The 19,964-nt window shown below is 42.5% G+C and overlaps 1 protein-coding gene across 20 annotated transcripts in view; it reads right to left on the reverse strand.

The window, feature by feature from the left end:
- Positions 1-19,964, reverse strand: part of LTBP1 (latent transforming growth factor beta binding protein 1) — a 298,629-nt gene that overhangs the window by 127,916 nt on the left and 150,749 nt on the right. For all 20 annotated transcript variants that reach the window (XM_036434787.2, XM_036434781.2, XM_036434780.2 and 17 more), the window contains one exon: positions 2,283-2,385. In XM_036434787.2, the coding sequence (XP_036290680.1) occupies positions 2,283-2,385 (103 nt within the window). The remainder of the gene's footprint in view (positions 1-2,282; positions 2,386-19,964) is intronic.

Raw genomic sequence — 19,964 nt, forward strand, 5'->3', positions numbered from 1 at the left:
ATTAATAGGTAAGAAAGATAAAAGGTCAGGAGTGGAAGTTAAGGATTAAAAAGCAAAAAACAAACAAACAAAAACCTATGATTCCCGTTACCCTTGTCTTGCAACTTTGGGTTGTGGGAAAAAAGAGAGAAAAGAGAAGAAACTAAACGAGAGAGAGAGAGAGAGAAAGAGAGAGAGAGAGAGAAAGAGAGAGAGAGAGAGAGAGAGAGAGAGAGAGAGAGCGCGCGAGAGAGAGAGAGAGAGAAAGAACACGAGGAGGGGGGGAGAGGAAGGAAGATATGAGAATAAGTATAAGATGAAAGAAAAGTATTGGAGAAGAAAAACTTGGCCACAAAACAAAGTTGTAAGAACTGGGTTTGTCTTTCTTTAGTCCTTAAACCTAGCCGCAGGAAATATACCCCCCTCCACAACATTCCTACAAACACACACAGTCAATGAAGGGTAGGCAGTTAAAACAAAAAACAATTATTTTTTCAACATTTTAGATGCAGACTCTCATTTTCCTGACCTATGGACTCAATAGCAAATGAGAAGAAGTAGGAGTCTAACACAGGTTCTACCTAACTTCAAACTCCAGGCCCTTGAAAATCATATTAACTGTCTCCTAGATGCCCCTTCCATCAGGTTCCCAACATAATTCCAGGCAAATGGATCTTCCAGTGAAGAGGGACCATCACATTCAACCCACTTGCTGGAAATCCTCATAGTCCTTCATTTTCAAATCAGCCTAGAAAGTCCCCTGGGGACATCCTTGCAGTGCTCAGTGTTCTTATTCGTGTGACCTTTCCCCTAAATAAAGGTTATTAGAAACCTTAGTGGCTATTTTCACAAATTGGTCCTCTAAAAGAAGGCAGTAATATCAACAAAACAGTGATACTGAGTGAAAATTAACTTCAGGAGACTTAGAAAACACGCAAGTTTGAGAGATAAGGAAGTCTAAATGAGAGACGATTATTTAAAATGAATTACTATGATGGGAGAATAGTTTATAAGACAGACATAAGGAGCCACAGTGATTTCAAGGTGGCAGATTCTAGACTTAACAGAGAGGTTTGAAAGCATTTGAGAATATCAACCAAATCAAATAAAAATCACTCAATTGAAGCAAATGAGAAATTTCTTGCAGTGTAAAACATTAAAAAAAAAATCCTATAAAACTCTTCAGTTATACAAAGCAAAAAAAGATGACTGAGGAAAGTATCACTCCCTTCCTTGGCAAAAACGTGATGAATAAGTGGAAAAACACTCCACTTAAAACAAGTTACCTTTGTTTTTCTAAAAAAATAAAAAATAAAAAATAAAAAAAAAGGATTAGCAATCAGTTTTCCAGAATTAATGCTACATACAGAAACTAAAAAACAAAAACTATATTTGAGAAAAAGGTAACAGAAAGATGTGGTTCTGGACTTATTCCAATCAATAGGTTCTAAAGAACAAATTTTATAGAATAATCAAAGCATGAGTGTTAATACCATGAGACCTAAAACTGCAATAGTATAGAAGCATGAATAAGAAAAGGGGAGGGTACTGGGGCCCAGTTACTATAAATTTATTTTTTACAAATCAGCAACAATCATCTCTTCATCTGAGCTTTTAAGTGAGTTTTGAAAAGTTATAGTATAACAAAAACTACAACAGAAGTTGTGGCTGTTAATAAAAATTTCATTTAAGAAATTTAACCTAAGAAATCACAACTGTGCTGACTTTTTATAGGATTTGAAACATGTAATTCTCATCTTAAAAGCTATCCTGTTTTCTCTTCACCTGAGAAAATAGAGACTGTTTTATTTTAGCATATTATCCTTTAAAAGACTTTTTAAAAAAAATATGTAATCTGACTGAAGAAGGCAACTCATAATTGTACTTATTAAAAAAAAAAAAAAAAAAAAAAAAAAAAAACGAAAAACAGAATGGGGCCAGAAAGTTGTGGTTCAGATGGCTGAACATCCACCTGTGAACCAGGAGGTTGTGGTTTAATTCCTGGTCAGAGCACATGCCTGTACTGTGGCTTAATCGCCAATAGGGGGCGTGCATTAATGTTCCTATCTATTGCTCCCTCTCCCTTCCTCTCTGAAGTCAATAAAAATATATTTTTAAAAACACAGAATGGATATAAAAATTTTCTCAGATCTGTAAGGTTTCTGGAAGTGCAAATTTTTGCACGATGTTCTGCAATTCAACAAGAGTTCTTTGAAAGTCGAATGTCCCACCATTAAAACAGTGATCGTAAGGAAACAGATGTGCTACATTAACCTGCAAAGGAAAGGTGACATGTCACTTACATGGCTTCTTGGGGCATTTCTGGCATTTGTGGAAGCCCCAGGAGGTGCCCACGGTTCCACAGCAGTCCTCCTGCTTCGAGAGGCCGGGGAGTGCTTTGCCACACTGCAACGACGGGGTGGGAAACACGCAGGTTAGCTGAGTGCAGGACACCTGCTCCAGAGCACGGCTGAGCTTCAGCCACATCATAAAACAGTCACGTTGTTATCAACAGAATTAGAGAGGGGGAAACACCTCTAAAACGTCCAAACAGAACACCGTGACGGAATCTAGACCACACGGAAGTGAACAGGCATATTTTCTATCTTGAGCTTCCTGGCATTGCTAGTCTTACGAGAATCTGTCACTGTTCAGAGTGCTGGATAAAACCTAGGATTCCGAGCCCCTTTTTCTCTTAATAGAACCTGAAAATGTAAAAGATCAATATCAACCTTTAAAGTTTTAGTTTCAACTATCAGTGGATCATCAGGAAATAGCACTCTAAGGGCAGGTGTGCAAACCTTGAGCATGTGATCCCATCTACAAGGGGCTGTGGGTCTCCCTGTGGCCCCGTGGCCAGGGCAGAGAAAGAACAGAGAGGACAATACACGAAATGCTCACTGGCTGAGCCAGATCAGCTCACACAGCTCTGGCATGGCAATGGTGCCAGCCAAACGGAATGACCTAGGAGGTCGGCCAAGCTAGGCAGACACTGGCAGGTTTGGGACAGGAGGCAGAAGAGCAGGGTTCGGGGCCACTGACCAACTGGAGCTGCCCAATGTAGAGATCCATCTCATGGCCTTGGTCAACCACGAGAGGTGAGAAGAGGCTGAGAGGCAGGGGTCTGCAGAGAGACCAACCCCATGAGGCTGGAGAGGGTCTAGGAGAGCTGACCCGATTCTGTGTGCCCATCCTGAGGGCAGCTGGGCAGGGAGGGCCACTCCACCCCTACTGTGCAGGCTAACACACACCCTACAACTCAGGGGTCCATCCGTGGCCTTCATCAGCCTCAACCTCCACAAAATCCTCTAGCGGTTTCAAGAGTCATCTTTCCAAAGACAAATCTGACCACATTCCTCCACGGGTGAAACACCAGCAGTGACTCCCACGGTCTGAAGGCCGCAAACGCCCCGGCATGACACAGAGGTCCTTCCTATGCCTGCCCAAGGCAGCTGTTCTGACCTCCTCTCTGCCTCCCTCACCTCCCGACACCCATCCTCAGGCACCTCAAAAGACTCCAGTTCTCTAAACTGCCTTTCCGAAAGCTGTTCCTTCTCTCTCTGATGGGCCTTCCTTTTCCCTTTGCCCGGAGACACTTGCTTATCTCATGAGCCCCAATTCTGAGGAACCATCACGGGAAGCTTCCAGTCTCCTCAGTTTTAGCAAGCTCCTCCCTCCTTTCCTCCGGCACGTTTCTCAGTTCCACAGCCTCTGCAATGCATTTCACTAGAATGTAGACGTGTCTTATTTACCTTTATATTCCAGTGCACAGTGCACATTGCAAATGCTCAATAAATGCTTGAGGGAGGGAGGGAGGGACCAGTTGCCCCAGGCGAGCAGTGGCTCTGTGAAAAGCAATGGAAATCAGCCTGTGCACAGAGGCCAGTGAGTGGGACGCTGGCAGAAAGTCGGGCAGCAAGGCATAGACACGGTCACCTGGCTGCCTCCACGGACAGTCTTCGTCCCCATGGTCCAGGCATGTAGCATTGTGACTGAGGCACTAAGTGACCAAATTGAAAAACAAAGCCAGAGGTGACCCTGCACAGTTCCTGAGTTTTTAGTTACATCATAGCTTTGAAGTCATTAAGTTGTGTGTGTATTTATGGTTTTTTAATGATTCTGGCATGATGTTGTATGCTCTCCAAAGCTGGAACATGGTGAGAGAGAGAGAGAGAGAGAGAGAGAGAGAGAGAGAGAGAGAGAGAGAGAGAACGAACGAACACGAACACACATGAACAAATGAACAAATGGAGAACCTGAGAGAAGAAAAGCACAGACTGGCTGATTCCAGTAGTACCCAGACAAGAGTTTACTCTCAGAGGCTGCAATGTGAAATGCAAGGCAAGGAAGAAGAAAGAGGCAGGGACGCTCCAGGCACAAGACTAGCAACACCATGGTCACTGGTCACATAAAGGAAAGGTGAAGGGATTGAGAAGTACAAGCTGGTAGTTACAGAACAGAGGTATAGTCAACAGAGACAAATATCAACAGTACAAGATTGACATTTCTTTGGAGAGCCAAATTTTTTAAACTTAAAACTTCTTCTAATGCCACTTCTTCAAAATAGACTCGCCCAGGCCATGGTATTTTGTGGAAGAGCCACACTCAAGGGGCCAAAGAGCCGCATGTGGCTCACGAGCCATAGTTTGCCGACCATGAAGCTAGAGCAGAGAGAATATAGTCAATATACTGTAATAACTATGTATGGTGCTGGGTGGGTACAGGACATCTCAGGGGAACACTTGGTGAAGTATATGACTGTCTAACCACCAAGTTGTGCAGCTGAGACTAATACAACAGAATATTGAATAAAAAAAAAATACTTTAAAGAGGTAACTGAAAAGAAATACTTTAAAGGACACAGCGGTCTCCACTGTTGTGATCTGCTGTCTGTCCAATCTCACCCACCAGACCTCTGTGAGACACCAGGGCCCATCCCATGTTGATCATTCTTGTATCAGGCCCTTCAGGTTCTTCTCTTCATCAAGCAAAACTCTCAACACTTGCTGATTTTATATACTTGAACGTTTAGTAGCTGTTAAAAAACCCATTTTCACCTGGGATTCCTAGCATGTTTGATTCGGTACGGTGAAAATAAATCATTTCTCTCTACAGGGCCTCACAGAAGGCACCAGGTTTTCGTTACAGGCCTCGGGCCGCTTTGTCCCACGGCTTTGTTTTCGCGGGTCCACAGCCAAGAGCCACACGAGCCTTCCAAAGCGATGAAATAAACGGCCATGTAGGTGGTACCAGGCACTGTGTGTTCTTCCCCAACCTGGGTCTGCACCGCATGAGAACAGGCAGCCAGGGACGAAGGCAGGCTCACAGTAGGGCACTGAGTCCTAGGTGTATACCCCCGTAGTGTTTGAGCTCTGAGGAGCTTTCGACATGTGGCCAGAAACTCCACCCAAGAGATCTTTGTGGCCATCCTCAGGGCGCTCGCAGGAGACTACCCAATGCCCTGGATGTGGGAAACAGAGGAAAAGAAGGCAGAGGGAGGATCTTCTCTCCTCCGTGCCGAAAGGCCACATGGGAGAGACCACAGAGAAGAGGATGCTGGAATCCAGAATGTCCTCTGAGACGGGAGGGTTCTGCTTCTCCGTGAGACATAATTACATGGGCACAGGCTGGTTCTGCCTAACTACGTTTTTCTGCCCAGACTGAGGTGAGTTTTACAAGTGAAAAGCACAAGTGGAATTTCTCCTATGTGAATCATCCACCACATTTTCAAAGAAAGCCAGTCTCTCATTTCACGGCATACCTTGGGCGTAAGCAATCCAGGAGAAGCGTGCTACACTTACAACCCAGTGTTCAGCTATTTCAAGTCAGAAAGGAAATTCTATCCTGTCAAATGGGCAATGCGCTATAGCTGTCCCCCTTTCCCCCCAAACTGAAGTCATACATGAAAGAAGGGAATGCTGATTCATTGCAACCCTTGCAAGAGTACACTGTGTTTAGGCAGGAACGGTAACAAGACAGTGACTCAACTGCTGTATTGAAGAGAAAGAGATTCCAAAGAGATGGAACAACTCTAGCTACACCCAGGGCCCACCACCAACAGGGGAAGGACCCGGGGTGAGTGGGTCGGAGAAGGACAGACAGAGGCAGGCCCAATACAAAGAACAGAGAATGAGGTGATTCGATTTATAGTTGGGGATTAAAGGAGACAGGGAAAAGGAAACATCCAGTTTTATTTCCCAAAGCAAAAAGGTTTGGATTGCTTCCAATTAAATATCTGGCATCTTGAAAGTAATGGCAGGCACAGAAAGATTGATAAAGAAGAAAAGAAAGGGGAGGAGAAGATTAAGTGTTTTTATAAAAAATATAATTTTTTTTAATATCTGGTGATTCCCCTCAAAAGTAAAAAATAAATAAATAAAAGAATTATTGGGATAGAGTATATCATTTATTGGGGTGGGGGAGAAATTATATGTAAGGTAAACATGATCAGTAATCATCAGAGGACAAAAAAATGAAATTGAGTCATTATCAAAGGCTCATTGGTATTCTTCTCAAACAAACAGCAGAAGGGCTTAAGTTCAGCACAAATTAGCTCTTTTTTTAACAAGACATGTTCTAACACAAAGCAAACCCCCAGGCATCTCCATGTTCAGCAGAGTTAGTGCTTTATGAGTGAGAACCTGACCTTTCCACACAATCACATTCCCTGTGGACCCCATAAAATAAAGTGTAGAGATAACAGTAGCTGAGAAAATGACAAGACATAGCTTTTGAAGTTGGACAAACATGGATCCAATTACCACTTACATGACCGTGGACAAAATCTTCAACCCTTGCCTATTTCCTCCTCAATAAAATGGAACTAAAATGTCCATTTTCACAGAGCTCTCAAGAGAACTGAGATAAAATACACAAGAGGCAGATTCTACATAAAACAGCTATACACTGAGTGGCCAGATTATTATGATTCTGAACACATAATAATCTGGCCACTCCAGAGTGTGTGTGTGTGTGTGTGTGTGTATGTTTGTGTACATATATTAGAGGCCTGGTGCATGAATTAGTGCATGGGTGGGGTCCGGCCAGCCTGGCCAGGGGGAGGGGACATGGGCAGTTGGCCAGCCTGCCTGCTCATCAAACTCCTGGTTTGCATATTAGCCTTTTATTATAAAGGAGTCCAGGAGCCTTCAGAGATCATAATAACTGGCCACTCAGTGTATGGCTCACTTGCAGCATGCATAAAGCTCACTCGCAGTATTAGACTCCTTCTTCCAGGGCCCTCATTTAAAAACAAAGGACCGAGGAATCTAACAGTTACTCGATGTATAATGTCCCAGAGTCAACTTACAAAGAAGAGAGACATGTAAATAAATAGTTCAGATTGATATAGAAATAAGAAAAATAAGGTGTTCTTAAGATTTTATTTAAAATGTTCAGGTCTTCGCAAAAGTGTTCTGGCTAATAAAGAAATGCTCAGAGAATAAATGCTGTGAAGAATTTGTAATTATGCAAATTTCACCTTAATTCTACTCAGGTGGCAGGACCTGGTGTCTCTGAATTACAATAATTCAACCAGTAAAAATCAATGTTCAAAAACGGCAGACAATTTTACTTTAGGAACATCAAGATCTTTCTAGTCATGTACCATGTCTTGATGCCAGAAGACCAAGACCATGAAGCCAAAATAGTGGATCTCCTCCCTGTAAACATCCATGGCCCAATCATAGGACACTGGAGAACACAGAACTCACTAATGCAGATCCCAGAGAATATATCTCTGTCTTTTCATGTTCAGCTGGTGTTGTAGACTGAATATCTGTGTGCTCCTCCCCCCAAATTCATATGTCAAAGTCCTGACCCCAAGTGTACTAGGAGGCGATTAGGCTTAGATGAGATCATGAGGGTGGGGACTTGTGATGGAATTAGTGTCCTTACAAGGAGAGGAGGAGACCAGAGCACTTTTCCCCTTTGCCATGGTGAGGGTGCAGCAAGAAGGTGAGTGTCTGAGAACCAAGAAGAGACACCTACCAGGAAATGAGTCTGTCAGAACGTTGATCTTAAGACTGCCAGTCTCCAGAACTAGGAGAAAAGGCATTTTGGTTGTTTGAGCCACTCAATCTATAGTATATTGTTATGGCAGCCCAAAACAACTTATACACATAGCCATGGTTTCCTGTGAATCCTCCTTCCCCAGAAGAGATGGACTGAGAGCCAGGATGACATAGTATAATAGAAAGAACAATGAAATAAAAACCAAAAAACCTGAGTTTTAGTCCTCACCAACCACAAACTCAATACAAGTCATAAAGCAAATTAGCTTACTTCTCTGGAGTTTAACATTCTCATGGTTAAAATTTTAAGGATAGACTAATTGCTAATCCTCATTGATGTGCCTAAAATCTACGATTTTATGAAGGTATCCTGGAAGCTATGGTGGAACATTGTCTTGTGTCATGGCAAGCCAGGGGAGGTCAGTGTTCCTTAAATGTTACCTGCCTGCCGGATTGATACATTAGATTCCATAATGTCACCTGTTATCTAGTCCTAACATGATGCTCTGACCTGGACCAACTTGACAAGTGATGTCCAGAATGGGCCTCCTCTTTTCTACGCCACCTCTTGCCTACCCCTTTCCTACCAGTCTATACTATCAAAAAAGGCAGATCTATCTTCCTGAAAGTCACAATGGCACCTCCAATGGCTCCTTTCTGGATTTTACTATAATAGCTAATTATAATGAACTAGAGGCCCTGTGCACGAGATTCGTCCACTCAGGGGAAGGGGATTCCTCAACCAGGCCTGTGCCTTCTTGCAGTCCAGGAGCCTTTAGGGGATGTCCGACGGATGGCTTAGACCTGCTCCCTGTGCCATCAGTGGGGCATCCTTAGTGCTGCCGCAGAGGCGGGAGAGGCTGGCTGCACTCACCAGCTGTGAGCCTGGCTCAGGGCTTCTGGCAGAGCAGCGATTCCCTTGTGAGAGCCCACTGATCACCAGGGGGGAGCTTCTGCATGGACGGGGTCATTTCACCATTTGATCAATTTGCATATTAGCCTTTTATTATACAGCATGATACATTATTAATAGGCAAAAAATTTTTTTAAAAATTTTCAAGACAGTTACAGAGACACAGATGTTGTCTGCCTTGAGCTGTGACCATTATCAAGTCACATCAGAGTCGACCAACCCATACTGCACAGCGTCCCATAAATCATTCCATCTGTGCAGCTGCCATGCTTGCTTCCGCCCACACCCAGAAGTACCTTATTCCAATGTTCTGCCATAAAACTCGGAGGGATTCTGGCAGACAGAAGTTACAACCTCAGTACAATGAATCTGGTTGAGGGAGATGAATGCCATTTTTTGAAATCTTGGACCTCTTTTAATAAAAACAATGAGGTTCCTTATGGGGAAAGTTCTCACTGTATGTAATGGGTTGGATTAATCCAAGCCTCTGTCACAGCCCTTCTTTGTTCCTATCATCAATCTTTTTGCTATGATATAAACACATCTCCCCTCTGGCAACGTAACTTTTGCCCATCTTCCGAGGAAATGGCGTTCTTCTAGCCTCTGGACAAGCTATAGCTCCAAATTAAACTGAAAACCCCCTGAGAGCGCTTCAATGTCCATGTACAAGAACATTAAATGTGTTTATATCCGTGTGCCAATAAGAAAGAGGATCCAAATCTCTGAACCCTATCGCTAGAGCAGCTACGGCAACATTATTTGATCAACTTGTTCTAAAGGCCCGTTGTCATGAAGGAGAAAGTGTATGATGGAGCCCTGGCAGGCTAACAAGCATTGTCTCATAAGAAGAGGAGGAAAGCGCTTAAATACTTCCAGATTTTCTAAAAGAACTTGTAAAAAATTTGCTTTGGCTTGAGCAGAACATTCTTCATAAGCAAGGTTGGTTGTTGTTTTTTTAATCCGCCCAGCTTTCTTTTGTTAACAGTAATTAAAACAACATTAGGTATGCTGAGGTATCTGCTACAACCCTAATCCTCTGATATTTCAGGCTATTGATTTTATAAAGGATCGGCTGTGACGGGGGCATTACCGGCTGGAAATGGACCCACACCGATTTCTGAGGGTGTATTTGTTTAAAGCCTGCTGAAGCCAAACCATGGGCTTCAAGGAATTCCAGACAACTACTTTAGTTTATGAAACGGTATTTTTAAAAGTTACACCAAGACAAAAAAACGGTTTTAAAGCAACATACAAAGGGAAATAACTCCTAAGAGGGAAACTTCTGATTTGACATCTTTTCTAGAGAAATGATCAAATGTGGGCTGCCTGTCTTATCCACCTCTACAATGATTTGAGCATGTCAACAGTCAAGTCTACCAGGTAGCGATACATGTTTGTCTTGCTATTCTTACATTGCAAAAAGAGGAACTAAGTATTGTCATGACTATATTTCTGATGTGCTAATGCCTATTAGCCTTTCCTTGTAACAAAACAACATGAATCACATAATACATCCTAGTACTAAATGGCAAGAATATTTTTAAAAATTTTAAGTTCCATTACCAAGGATGTGTCTAAAAGAATATACTCATGTTGAGGGAGGAAATAAAGGTGGGCATCTGGGGCATCTTTACTATTACTATGGCAACCAGATCACTCCCAAATGATGAGCACAGAGCCCTTTTTCCCCCAAAGCTTATTTCTATCATACAACTGTATGGAGAGATAGTTTCTATATTAAACTTCAATGCCTGTCAGTGGCCTTTTTGTCTATGTCGAGATACTGAAAGGAACGAAATCCATGGGGGGCCTCACAGCACTATGCAAATTGTAACACGTGCCTCACTGGGTTAAGCTTTCCATTTTTCTGTGTCGTATCCAAGTACACAGAACTCAAAACTAATAATTACTTGTGGTTTGGTTGCAAGTAGCATACAAACACTGAATGTCACAAATCATATTAATAGCTTTATTTAGTTCCCTGCAAGCAGGGAATCAAGGCTGTCTCGACCACTGCTCTGCCACTTGGCAGGGACATGTATAGCTCACCTACGAACCTCTTGCTTCCCGCCATGTCCCAGCTCCCTAACCGTATTAGTCAGCCCAGGCTGCCATACAAAATACCACAGATTGAGGCAGGTGAGCGGCTTAAACACAGACACTCCTTTCACCACAGTTCTGGAGGGTCAAGTCCAAACTCAAGATGCCATCAGGGTCCGTCTGGATGAGGACCTCCGACTTGGCTTGCAGGAGGCCACCGTCTTGCTGTGTCCTCAACATGGCAAAGAGAGCAAGCTCGCTGGTACCTCCGAAGAATACTGATCTCGCCAACCAGTGTGGCTCAGTGGTTGAGCACTGACCTATGAACCAGGAGGTCATGGTTCGATTCTCTGTCAGGGCACATGCCCAGGTTCTGAGCTTGATCCCCAGGAGGCAGCCGATTGATCAGCAATGATCTCTCATTACTGATTTTTCTATCTCTCTCTGAAATCAATTTTTTAAAAAATGTACTTTAAAAAAAAAAAAAAAAGAACACTAATCCTATTGTTTTCAGGGCCCCACCCTTATTAATTCACTTAATCTTAGTTACCTCCTTACAAACTATCTCCCAAATACAGCTGCAATGGGGTTAATGCTTCAAGTTATGTATTTGGAGGTGGAACACAATTCAGCCATAACATCACCATAAAGCTGACAGTGAAAGAGGGCCATGTGACTCATTCTGTGTAATGGGCTATGGCAGTGGTCAGCAAACTCATTAGTCCACAGAGCCAAATATCTACAACGATTGAGATTTCTTTTCAGAGCCAAATTTTTTAAACTTAAAACTTCTTCTAACGCCACTTCTTCAAAATAGACTCGCCCAGGCCGTGGTATTTTGTGGAAGAGCCACACTCAAGGGGCCAAAGAGCTGCATGTGGCTTGTGAGCTGCAGTTTGCTGACCAGCGGGCTATGGGAAAAGTCCTAGTGTTCCTTGCAGTAAGTACCTCTCTCCCTCTGCTACAGGAATTGAGGAGGCTGTGTATTCTAAATAGCACGTCAGAGACACGGTCAAACCACCATCAGCCTCGCTACCTGGGAGGTGAGTAGCTCAGGGCCCCCTGCTCGCCTGTCAGACGTCAAGTGCGTACAAAATAGAAGTTTTTGTTGTGTTACTCCTGCAGCACAACTGAGCCTAACCTGACTGATGCTCCTCTATTTACTAACTACTCATCTGTGCCTGGCACTGAGCTCAGCTCCGAAGAGCCCTGCCCTCACGAAAAAGACAAGCTTTGAGAGGTGCTGACCCCTGAGAGGAGTCTCTCAAGTCAGGGTGGACTTGAGAGATCATTCTAGGTGTTGTACTTGACGTTTGTACAGCCTCTCTGTGCACGGAACCGGTGCCACTTGTTAGTATCAGTGGGGTCTAAGATTGTGGAAAAGAAAGATGTCAAAATCATCACAGTCAGAGGACTGTCCAGCTAGAAGAGTTCTTGGTAGTTCTCTCAGCCAAACCAGTTATTTGTAAAACAAAGATGCTGAGGGCCAGAGAATGGCGAGTCCGCCAAAATGGGAAGAAGAAGAAGAAGAAAAAAAAAGAGCTATCGACTTGGAAATAACAACACAAGTATGTCCCTACCTCTTGTGAGCTTCAAGTTTCACTTAAACCCCTGGGGTACAAGACTACCTACTTTTCCTTGTTTTGAAGTTGTTCTGAAGGTCAACCAAGGCCATAACTGCGACTGTTCTCTGTCAGCTATCAATTTTATAAAAAATACACTGTCTTACTGCGATGCCTGCCCCAAAGCCTCAGGATGTTAAGACCATTTTCTTAACAACTCCATTAAAGCTTGCCCAATCTAAGCCAGTCCTCCTCAGCTTGGACACCTTGAAGGCACTGGGTCTTTGTTCAGAAGATGTAGAACTCCTTCGTCTAGGCTTCAGAGTGCTCTTCAGGCTAAGGACGCGTTCTTTTCAATACCCTCGGTGGTGGCAAACCCCTGCTCCCTGGAGGCTGAATTGAACAAGTTTCCAGCTCATTGAGAATACGTACAGTACATGAGGGAGCTGCCGGAGATTAAAGGAAGACGGTCTTTTCTGTGCCGCTCAGAAACTGGCTCTGAAACAATTCTTTTGAAACGGAAATTTCGAAATGCAGCCGCAGTGTTACCAGAGTAAATGCCCAGCCTCAGAGAGAGATCTTGTTGAAAGAGAATCTCCAGTTTTACATATAAATCTCTTACCCACAAAAGGAGGGCGAGAGGAGAAAGAAAAGCATGGAAGGAGGAAAAGAAAACGAAAACAGGACGATCAGGGTTGCGGAGGGAAGGTGCAGGGTGGAGGAGGGCAATCGCTCTGTTGTCACTCAACATGGGCCCATGTTGCCTTTTTCACTGTCACTTTATAGGTCAGGTTTCAGAGGGCTAGGGGTTTTTGGTTTGGGGGTAGTTGGTTGGTTTATTTATTTATTTTTTATTTTTTATTTTTAGTAAACCAGATGATTCCACTTCATCTGAACAAATTTCAATTCCAAAGTAACATGCAGACAACGCCAAGAAACAACATCAGACCCTAGGAATACCAGCTGTGACTCTTGAAACGTTTTTGTAATTTACAGAGCCTAAATCAACCATCAATTTAAGCCATGGTCTCTTAAAACGACTTCCAACGTGCTCAGAACGATCATCTTCCAATGGAACGACCACAAGATCTCACCACTCTGCCAATATCAGGAGGGATGTAACTTCCGCTCTGTAACACACTGACCCGTAATTATTTGCAATGCCAATTCTTCTGCAAAAAGCAAGAGTCTTAAGTATTAATCGGTGTGTTATGTTTGTAAGCCCTAGAGGTATAAAATACAGAAACTGGATATCCCATGTCATGATAAAGGCATTTTCATTGCCAATAAAATGCAAACCATCTGAGAGGATGGGCGTGGAGAGGACCGAAGAAGCATGGCTTGCTCACCCATGAAACACGTCAGGCTAAAGGAACACTGGACTCTTTGGTGTCCAAAGATATCGGTCTGGGTAAAGCCTGCATATTGGGCAGGGGGAAAGGTAATGTCTGGGTCATCACCCATTCTCTGAAGTAGTCCTCTACTTCAGTTCTAAGAATCTGTATTTTGATGATCCTAACAGTTCAGTTTCACATCCTCCATCCAAATAAAGCTAGACGTCCTCCCTGCCACTTGGCATGAGCCCAGGGACACGCAGATATGTTCCCTTTCAACAGGCGGCAGCTCCCTGCTTTGGATTCAATCCCCATCTTCACCGTCTTTCCAACTCCAGGGAAGAAGTGTCCCGCATGAAGCTGGCAGGGCTTGGAGGGACAGGATCGACAACACTGCGGCTCTGGGCACCTCTCACGGAGGTGTGCGTCCTATCTTCAGCGATAGCTCTGCTGTGGACACAGGTGAGGGTTGGCATGGATGGCCCCTGCAGAGCCACTGGAGACAACTCACTCACACTCAATTAAATGTCTCTTGGATGGTGCCAAAGCAGTGTTTGAGTGGGACACTTAAGAAAAACATGGGGAAGGGCCTGGGGTTAATGACATATTCCACCTGCAGAAGGCCAGATGTCAGTGAATGCAATCAGCGCACCCCAATGAGGCTCTCTGCTCATGGAGAAGGCAGACATCAGATGGCTCCCGCCCTGCCTTCCTGAAGCCCTGCCAACCGCACCTCGGCAAGGTGAAGTTCACCTGGGAGGGCTTGCCCTACGATACGTGAGCTGTGGAAATGGGGAACATACATGCCTGCTGACCCAGTTCTCCCTCCCACATAAAGAACAGCACATATAGCACATACATGACAGGCCGAGTCTGTAGTAAGTGTTTGATAGTTATGCTTTCATTAGACTTCTCCTCTATGTTTGTTGTCGTTTTTGGTCTCAATATAGGGAAAGAACTGATATGAAATAATTCTGGCATTTTCCCTGTCAGAAGAAAACTATTACTTCACCTGTGCTTCAGGCCTCCCCTCAGTCATCCTCCTCCAGTCAGAGCAGAGGGAATCCTCTGGAAATTAAACAATAGGTCTCCAAGCAGAACGGATTCTCCCAGCTCCCTTGGTCGGGCACTAAATTCTCTTTTCATCCTGAGCAGAGATTTTGAACGTCTCCAGCCCATCTCTGGATCTATGTCTGTACCTACTCATCTATGTGTATTCTCCCTGCCTCAGGGGATTGACAGGCACGGCATCTGCTCCCCTCCTTCCTCACTGGCTTCTGTGTGGGGAAAACCAGGACATATTTTTCTTCAAAGTCTTGTGACAGACGTATGGAGATTTTTTTTTTTTAAGTACTTCAGCCATATAATTAGGATACTTTCCACTTCAGTGAGCTCACACTTTCCTGCTATTTTCTCCATGATGCTTATTTAAAAAAATATCTTCTTAAACAAAAGCTAAGTGCATCTGTTTGGCCCTTCAGAAGTGTGTGTGTGTGTGTGTGTGTGTGTGTGTGTGTGTGTGTTCCAGTGCTAAGGTTTAGCGCTTGATGATGTTATTGAATTTATCTGCCAAGAGACCTATCTCCAATTAAATAATCTTTTTCTCCAATGGCCCATTCTGTTTCCATTTTTCCTGTCCAAAAAGAGCTGTTGGAACAACTTCTGAAAGTTCTAAGGGGTTCCCAAACAATTCTCTTGCCACTTTAACTCAATTTTGCCCCAGGTCTTATTATTTATATGACCAATAATTAAAGGGGGGAAAAGGCTTTTCCAATAATTTTACATCAAGTACTGATCCTCTCTTCCTGTTCCATAAAGATTATTGTCTTCTATAGAATACATCTTAAAGAATTTAATCCTAGTTTGTTTCTTGTGGGTGATTTTTGGTGTTTTTCTTTTTTTGGGGGGAAAGGGTTTTTTTGTGGTTTGTTTTTGTTTGTCTGTTTGTTTGTTTTTACTGTTAAGGGGGTTCTATGGTTGTAAACTGTAAAAGTTGGTTTGGATATTATTTGATCATCGTTATCTGTATAATGACACTGAATTAAAAATATATTTTATTCCATTTATTTTTACTCCAGGTTTTCCAGCATTTTTGTTCTTCTTCGTTAACTCGGGTGTAACTCTGCTCTGTCAGCACTTGCAATAAGATCTTGAAGAGTTTTTCCTCATCCTACAATGCCCATGTCTCAAAAGGGAGCACATCCCCCCATTTCACAAAGAGCATAGGATTGCACACCCAGGCAATGGCAGACCCCAGCGTGGAAGCTGAACCTTAAACCCTGCATCATGATTCTGAGCTCTCCACAGATAAGACAAGGTCTTTTCATACCATCTGGCATCATTAAGTAACTAAATATTTATTTCCAGTAATTAGGCAATAAATAAAACATGTTGGAAACAACCAAAAACACAGATGCCAAGTCACAGTTTCAAATTGAAAGCAAAGGTCACAGTGAGAGCCAAAGGGTGCCTGGCACAATGGGAAAAGTACATACATTCAATGTCCTTGTGGAGCAGAAGTAGATCACAGGGGGTGTTTTCTGACATTTGGCCTCTTTTTATAGATGAACACTAGCATAGAAATGTTCACATTTTAAGCACATGTAAACATGAGGTTATCTTGAAAGTAGCTGGTAATTGTAACCACTGGAGATGTAATTCTAACTTGATCTATACAGTGAGCAAACTCTCCAAAATGTTTTCAGATATACTTGGTGTTCCCTGTCTACTGCAGGAAGGCAGGTACCTGACTCTGTCAAAGTTCTGACTTGTCAAGTACTTGAAACTTGATTCACATACAAGAATCCAATAATATAAATTAATCCCATATATGTATCCGATTAAATTCTATTATTTTAATACTTTAAAGTAGGGGTGTCGAACTCAATCAGAGAAGGGGCCAAAATCTAAAATGCAGCCTAAATCGCGGGCCGAATGGTTTACTGAACAGTCATAAACTGTCATTGTGATGGAAACGCAGCGGAGTGCAGTGATGACAGCGCGGTGCGGGCCACATTGCAAGGCCTGGCGGGACGGATTTGGCCCGCGGGCCTTGTGTTTGACACATGTGCTTTAAAGGAAATTAAATGATTTCTGTACCTAGCTCGGTTCACATAAAAATCAATACTTTATATGATGTTAAGACCCAGATATTACTATTAGGACACTGAGAGATCGAACATCACTTCTCACAATAGGAAGGATTCCTTCCACCCCATATCTTGACACTGTCAAGGTGGGAAACATCATAGTTTTTTCTGATTCCACTATCCCTGCTCTTTTCTCTTTATATACATGCCAAAGCAATGTCCTCTGTCCTCATGAATCTATCATCACTAGATCTATTCACTGACCATTGCATTTTCTCCATTACTCCTCTCTCACTCCATCTCTCATACAGATTTGGATTTCCTGGTTGATATCCAAGAATGCACCCTTCTTAATGTCAATCAAGAATGAGGCTGCTTAAAACAAGATGTAGCTGCTCATCTTCATTTCACAATCCTCCCCCAAGGGCCAGTTAGTTCATCAATCAGAGCGAGCATTTATCTCATTTCTGAAGCGAGGGAATTCAGAACAGTCCAACTCATCACCATCTTTTCTTCACAGCAGCCCGTAATCAAATCCTGATGCTTGATTCTTTGCGAAAGTCCTTATTGTCATCTCTTTATTTCCAACTTTTCTCCTAGATCAGACCCTCATCATTTCACAACTGGACCAAGGCCAACTTCTCTTCCCTGGCCTCCTCATGTCGACCCCACATCCACCTACCTAACCCATTCATTCAGAAGTTAAAACATGTTAAATTATTTTCTAAAAATTCATTAGCTGTTTAAAGTTACAACTTTTACAATCAGCTTAAATTATATTATTCCACAGGCATATTTCAGAGATGTTGCAGGTTCCACTCCAGACTTCCACAATGAAGCAAATACTGCAATAAAGTGAGTTACATGAATTTTTTGGTTTTCTAGTACACATAAAACTATATTTACACTATAGTGTTGTCTATCAAGTGTGCAACAGCATTAAGTCTAAAAATATTTGTACCTTCATTTAAAATACTGTATTGTAAGAAAGAAAGAAAAAGCTAACCATTATCTGAGTCTATTGGAAAAACAGTGCCAATAGATTTGCTCAATGCTAGGTTGCCACAAACTTTCAATTTATAAAAAATTCAGTATCTGGGAAGCACAATAAAAGGAAGTATGCCTATATTTGTACACTTAGAAAATTTTAATGTTTCCCCTTTTTTATCCTCATAAGAAAATTTCAAACATGCTGAAATATCTGATACTACAACGATCTTATATTGCAATATATCCACTTCTCAGAGTAAACAATTGCTATAATTTTGCAGTATCTGTGAGTAAATGCATTTGAGATAAACTATAGACATAGTGCCATTTTACCCTAAATTTTTCATTTATCTTTCAAAAACAAAAACACTGTCCTACAAAGCCTAATACCTTTATCACACCTAAAAATTAATAATTCCAAAATATCATCAAGTATCTAGTCTACATTAAATTTCCCCAATTGTTCCCCAAATATCTTCTAGAAGTGGGTTGACTTTGGTTGTTGTGGCTCTTTAGTTTCTTTCTAGAAAAGTCATCCTATTCCCACCCCCCCCCCCCATTGTATGATTTTTCTTAAGAAACTAGGCCATCATATCCTATATTATGAATCTGCCTGATGGGGATGAGTAGGGGTTATATTTTTAGCTTGTTTCTTTGCCCTCATTACGCTCTATAAGCTGGGGTTAGGTGTAAAAGCTTGGTTAGACTCAGGTGAAACACTTTCAGCACCGTTAGTTTTAGGGTGACATACAAACTTCATATTGGATCACATCAGGAGGCACATGAGGTCGGTTGTCCCTCGTGTAATCATTCTGAGTTTGATCACTTGATCAAGGGGGCTTCCCGCTATTCTGCTTTGACACCAGCTCATTCCGATGGCCCTGTGCCTAGGGTTTAAGAGGCTTCATGCTGTGCAAACATCTGCCAGGAATCCTGAGCCAGCTCCCATCTCCAGGCTTCTTCCTCTCCCATTTCTTGCCAAGTTCTCTTTCCTCAGTTTCATTATCCTCCCCCTTTTCTCTGTGACTTTGGCTTCCTAACCAACTGCCCATTTTCCTCCACCACCCAAGCAATTCATGAAACTCTGGTCTACAAAGCTTCCTAGAACTTAAACACATTGATCACAGTTCATGCTGGGTTCTCATCCCCAAGCCTACTTCCTAATTATTAGAATGTGCAATAGAAACAAGAGCTATTTCTGCCAAATTTGTTTTGTGTATATGCCCTCTTATGGTAGCACATATACATAGATGCTTACTGATAAACTCCATGGCATTGAAAGTCTCAATATCGAAATCTGCAGCTAATAAGACTATTCCCATGACCAAAGCACTAGTGAGCATGATTGCAGCTGTTTTTACCATTCATTTAGAACACCTTTTTTTTTAATATATATTTTTAACTGGTTTCAGAAAGTAAGGGAGAGGGAGAGAAAGGTAGAAATATCAAGGATGAAAAAGAATCACTGATCAGCTGCCTCCTGCACACCCCCTTCTAGAGATTGAGCCTGAAACCCGGGCATGTATCCTGACCGGGAATCAAACTTTGATCTCCTGGTTCATAGGTTGATGCTCAACCATTGAGCCACACAGGCCTGGCTTTACCATTCATATAAAATCTATCTATACCTCCCTCTGTAGCTGGGTATGCAAACCAACCATAGCAAGAAAGCACAAATATTTTCAAACATCTTTGAAGGATATATCTTATATACTAGCAACTATTCGCCAATAATGTATTTTTTTTCCAAGAATGTCCATTGTTATTTTCTATAATTTAGATCGTCCTAATTGCACTAATTAATCTGGCTATCATAGACATCCAGCAGGAGACAAATACATACTAAGAACACTTTCTAAAACCAGGTCTTATTTTGAAGCTGCATATTAGTGTCTACACCTGCAAAAAGAATTAAGACTCGAGATCACTGTCTGGATCATTCAGACCGAATGCCAGAGAGCCATGCAGATAAAGCAAAAGTATTCTACTGAGTTTGAATTATTTGGGTAACTCCAGCAATTAGCCAATTCATTTTAATTATATGG

This window comes from Pipistrellus kuhlii, unplaced genomic scaffold (assembly GCF_014108245.1).
Source record: "Pipistrellus kuhlii isolate mPipKuh1 unplaced genomic scaffold, mPipKuh1.p scaffold_m20_p_13, whole genome shotgun sequence".
NCBI lineage: Eukaryota > Metazoa > Chordata > Mammalia > Chiroptera > Vespertilionidae > Pipistrellus > Pipistrellus kuhlii.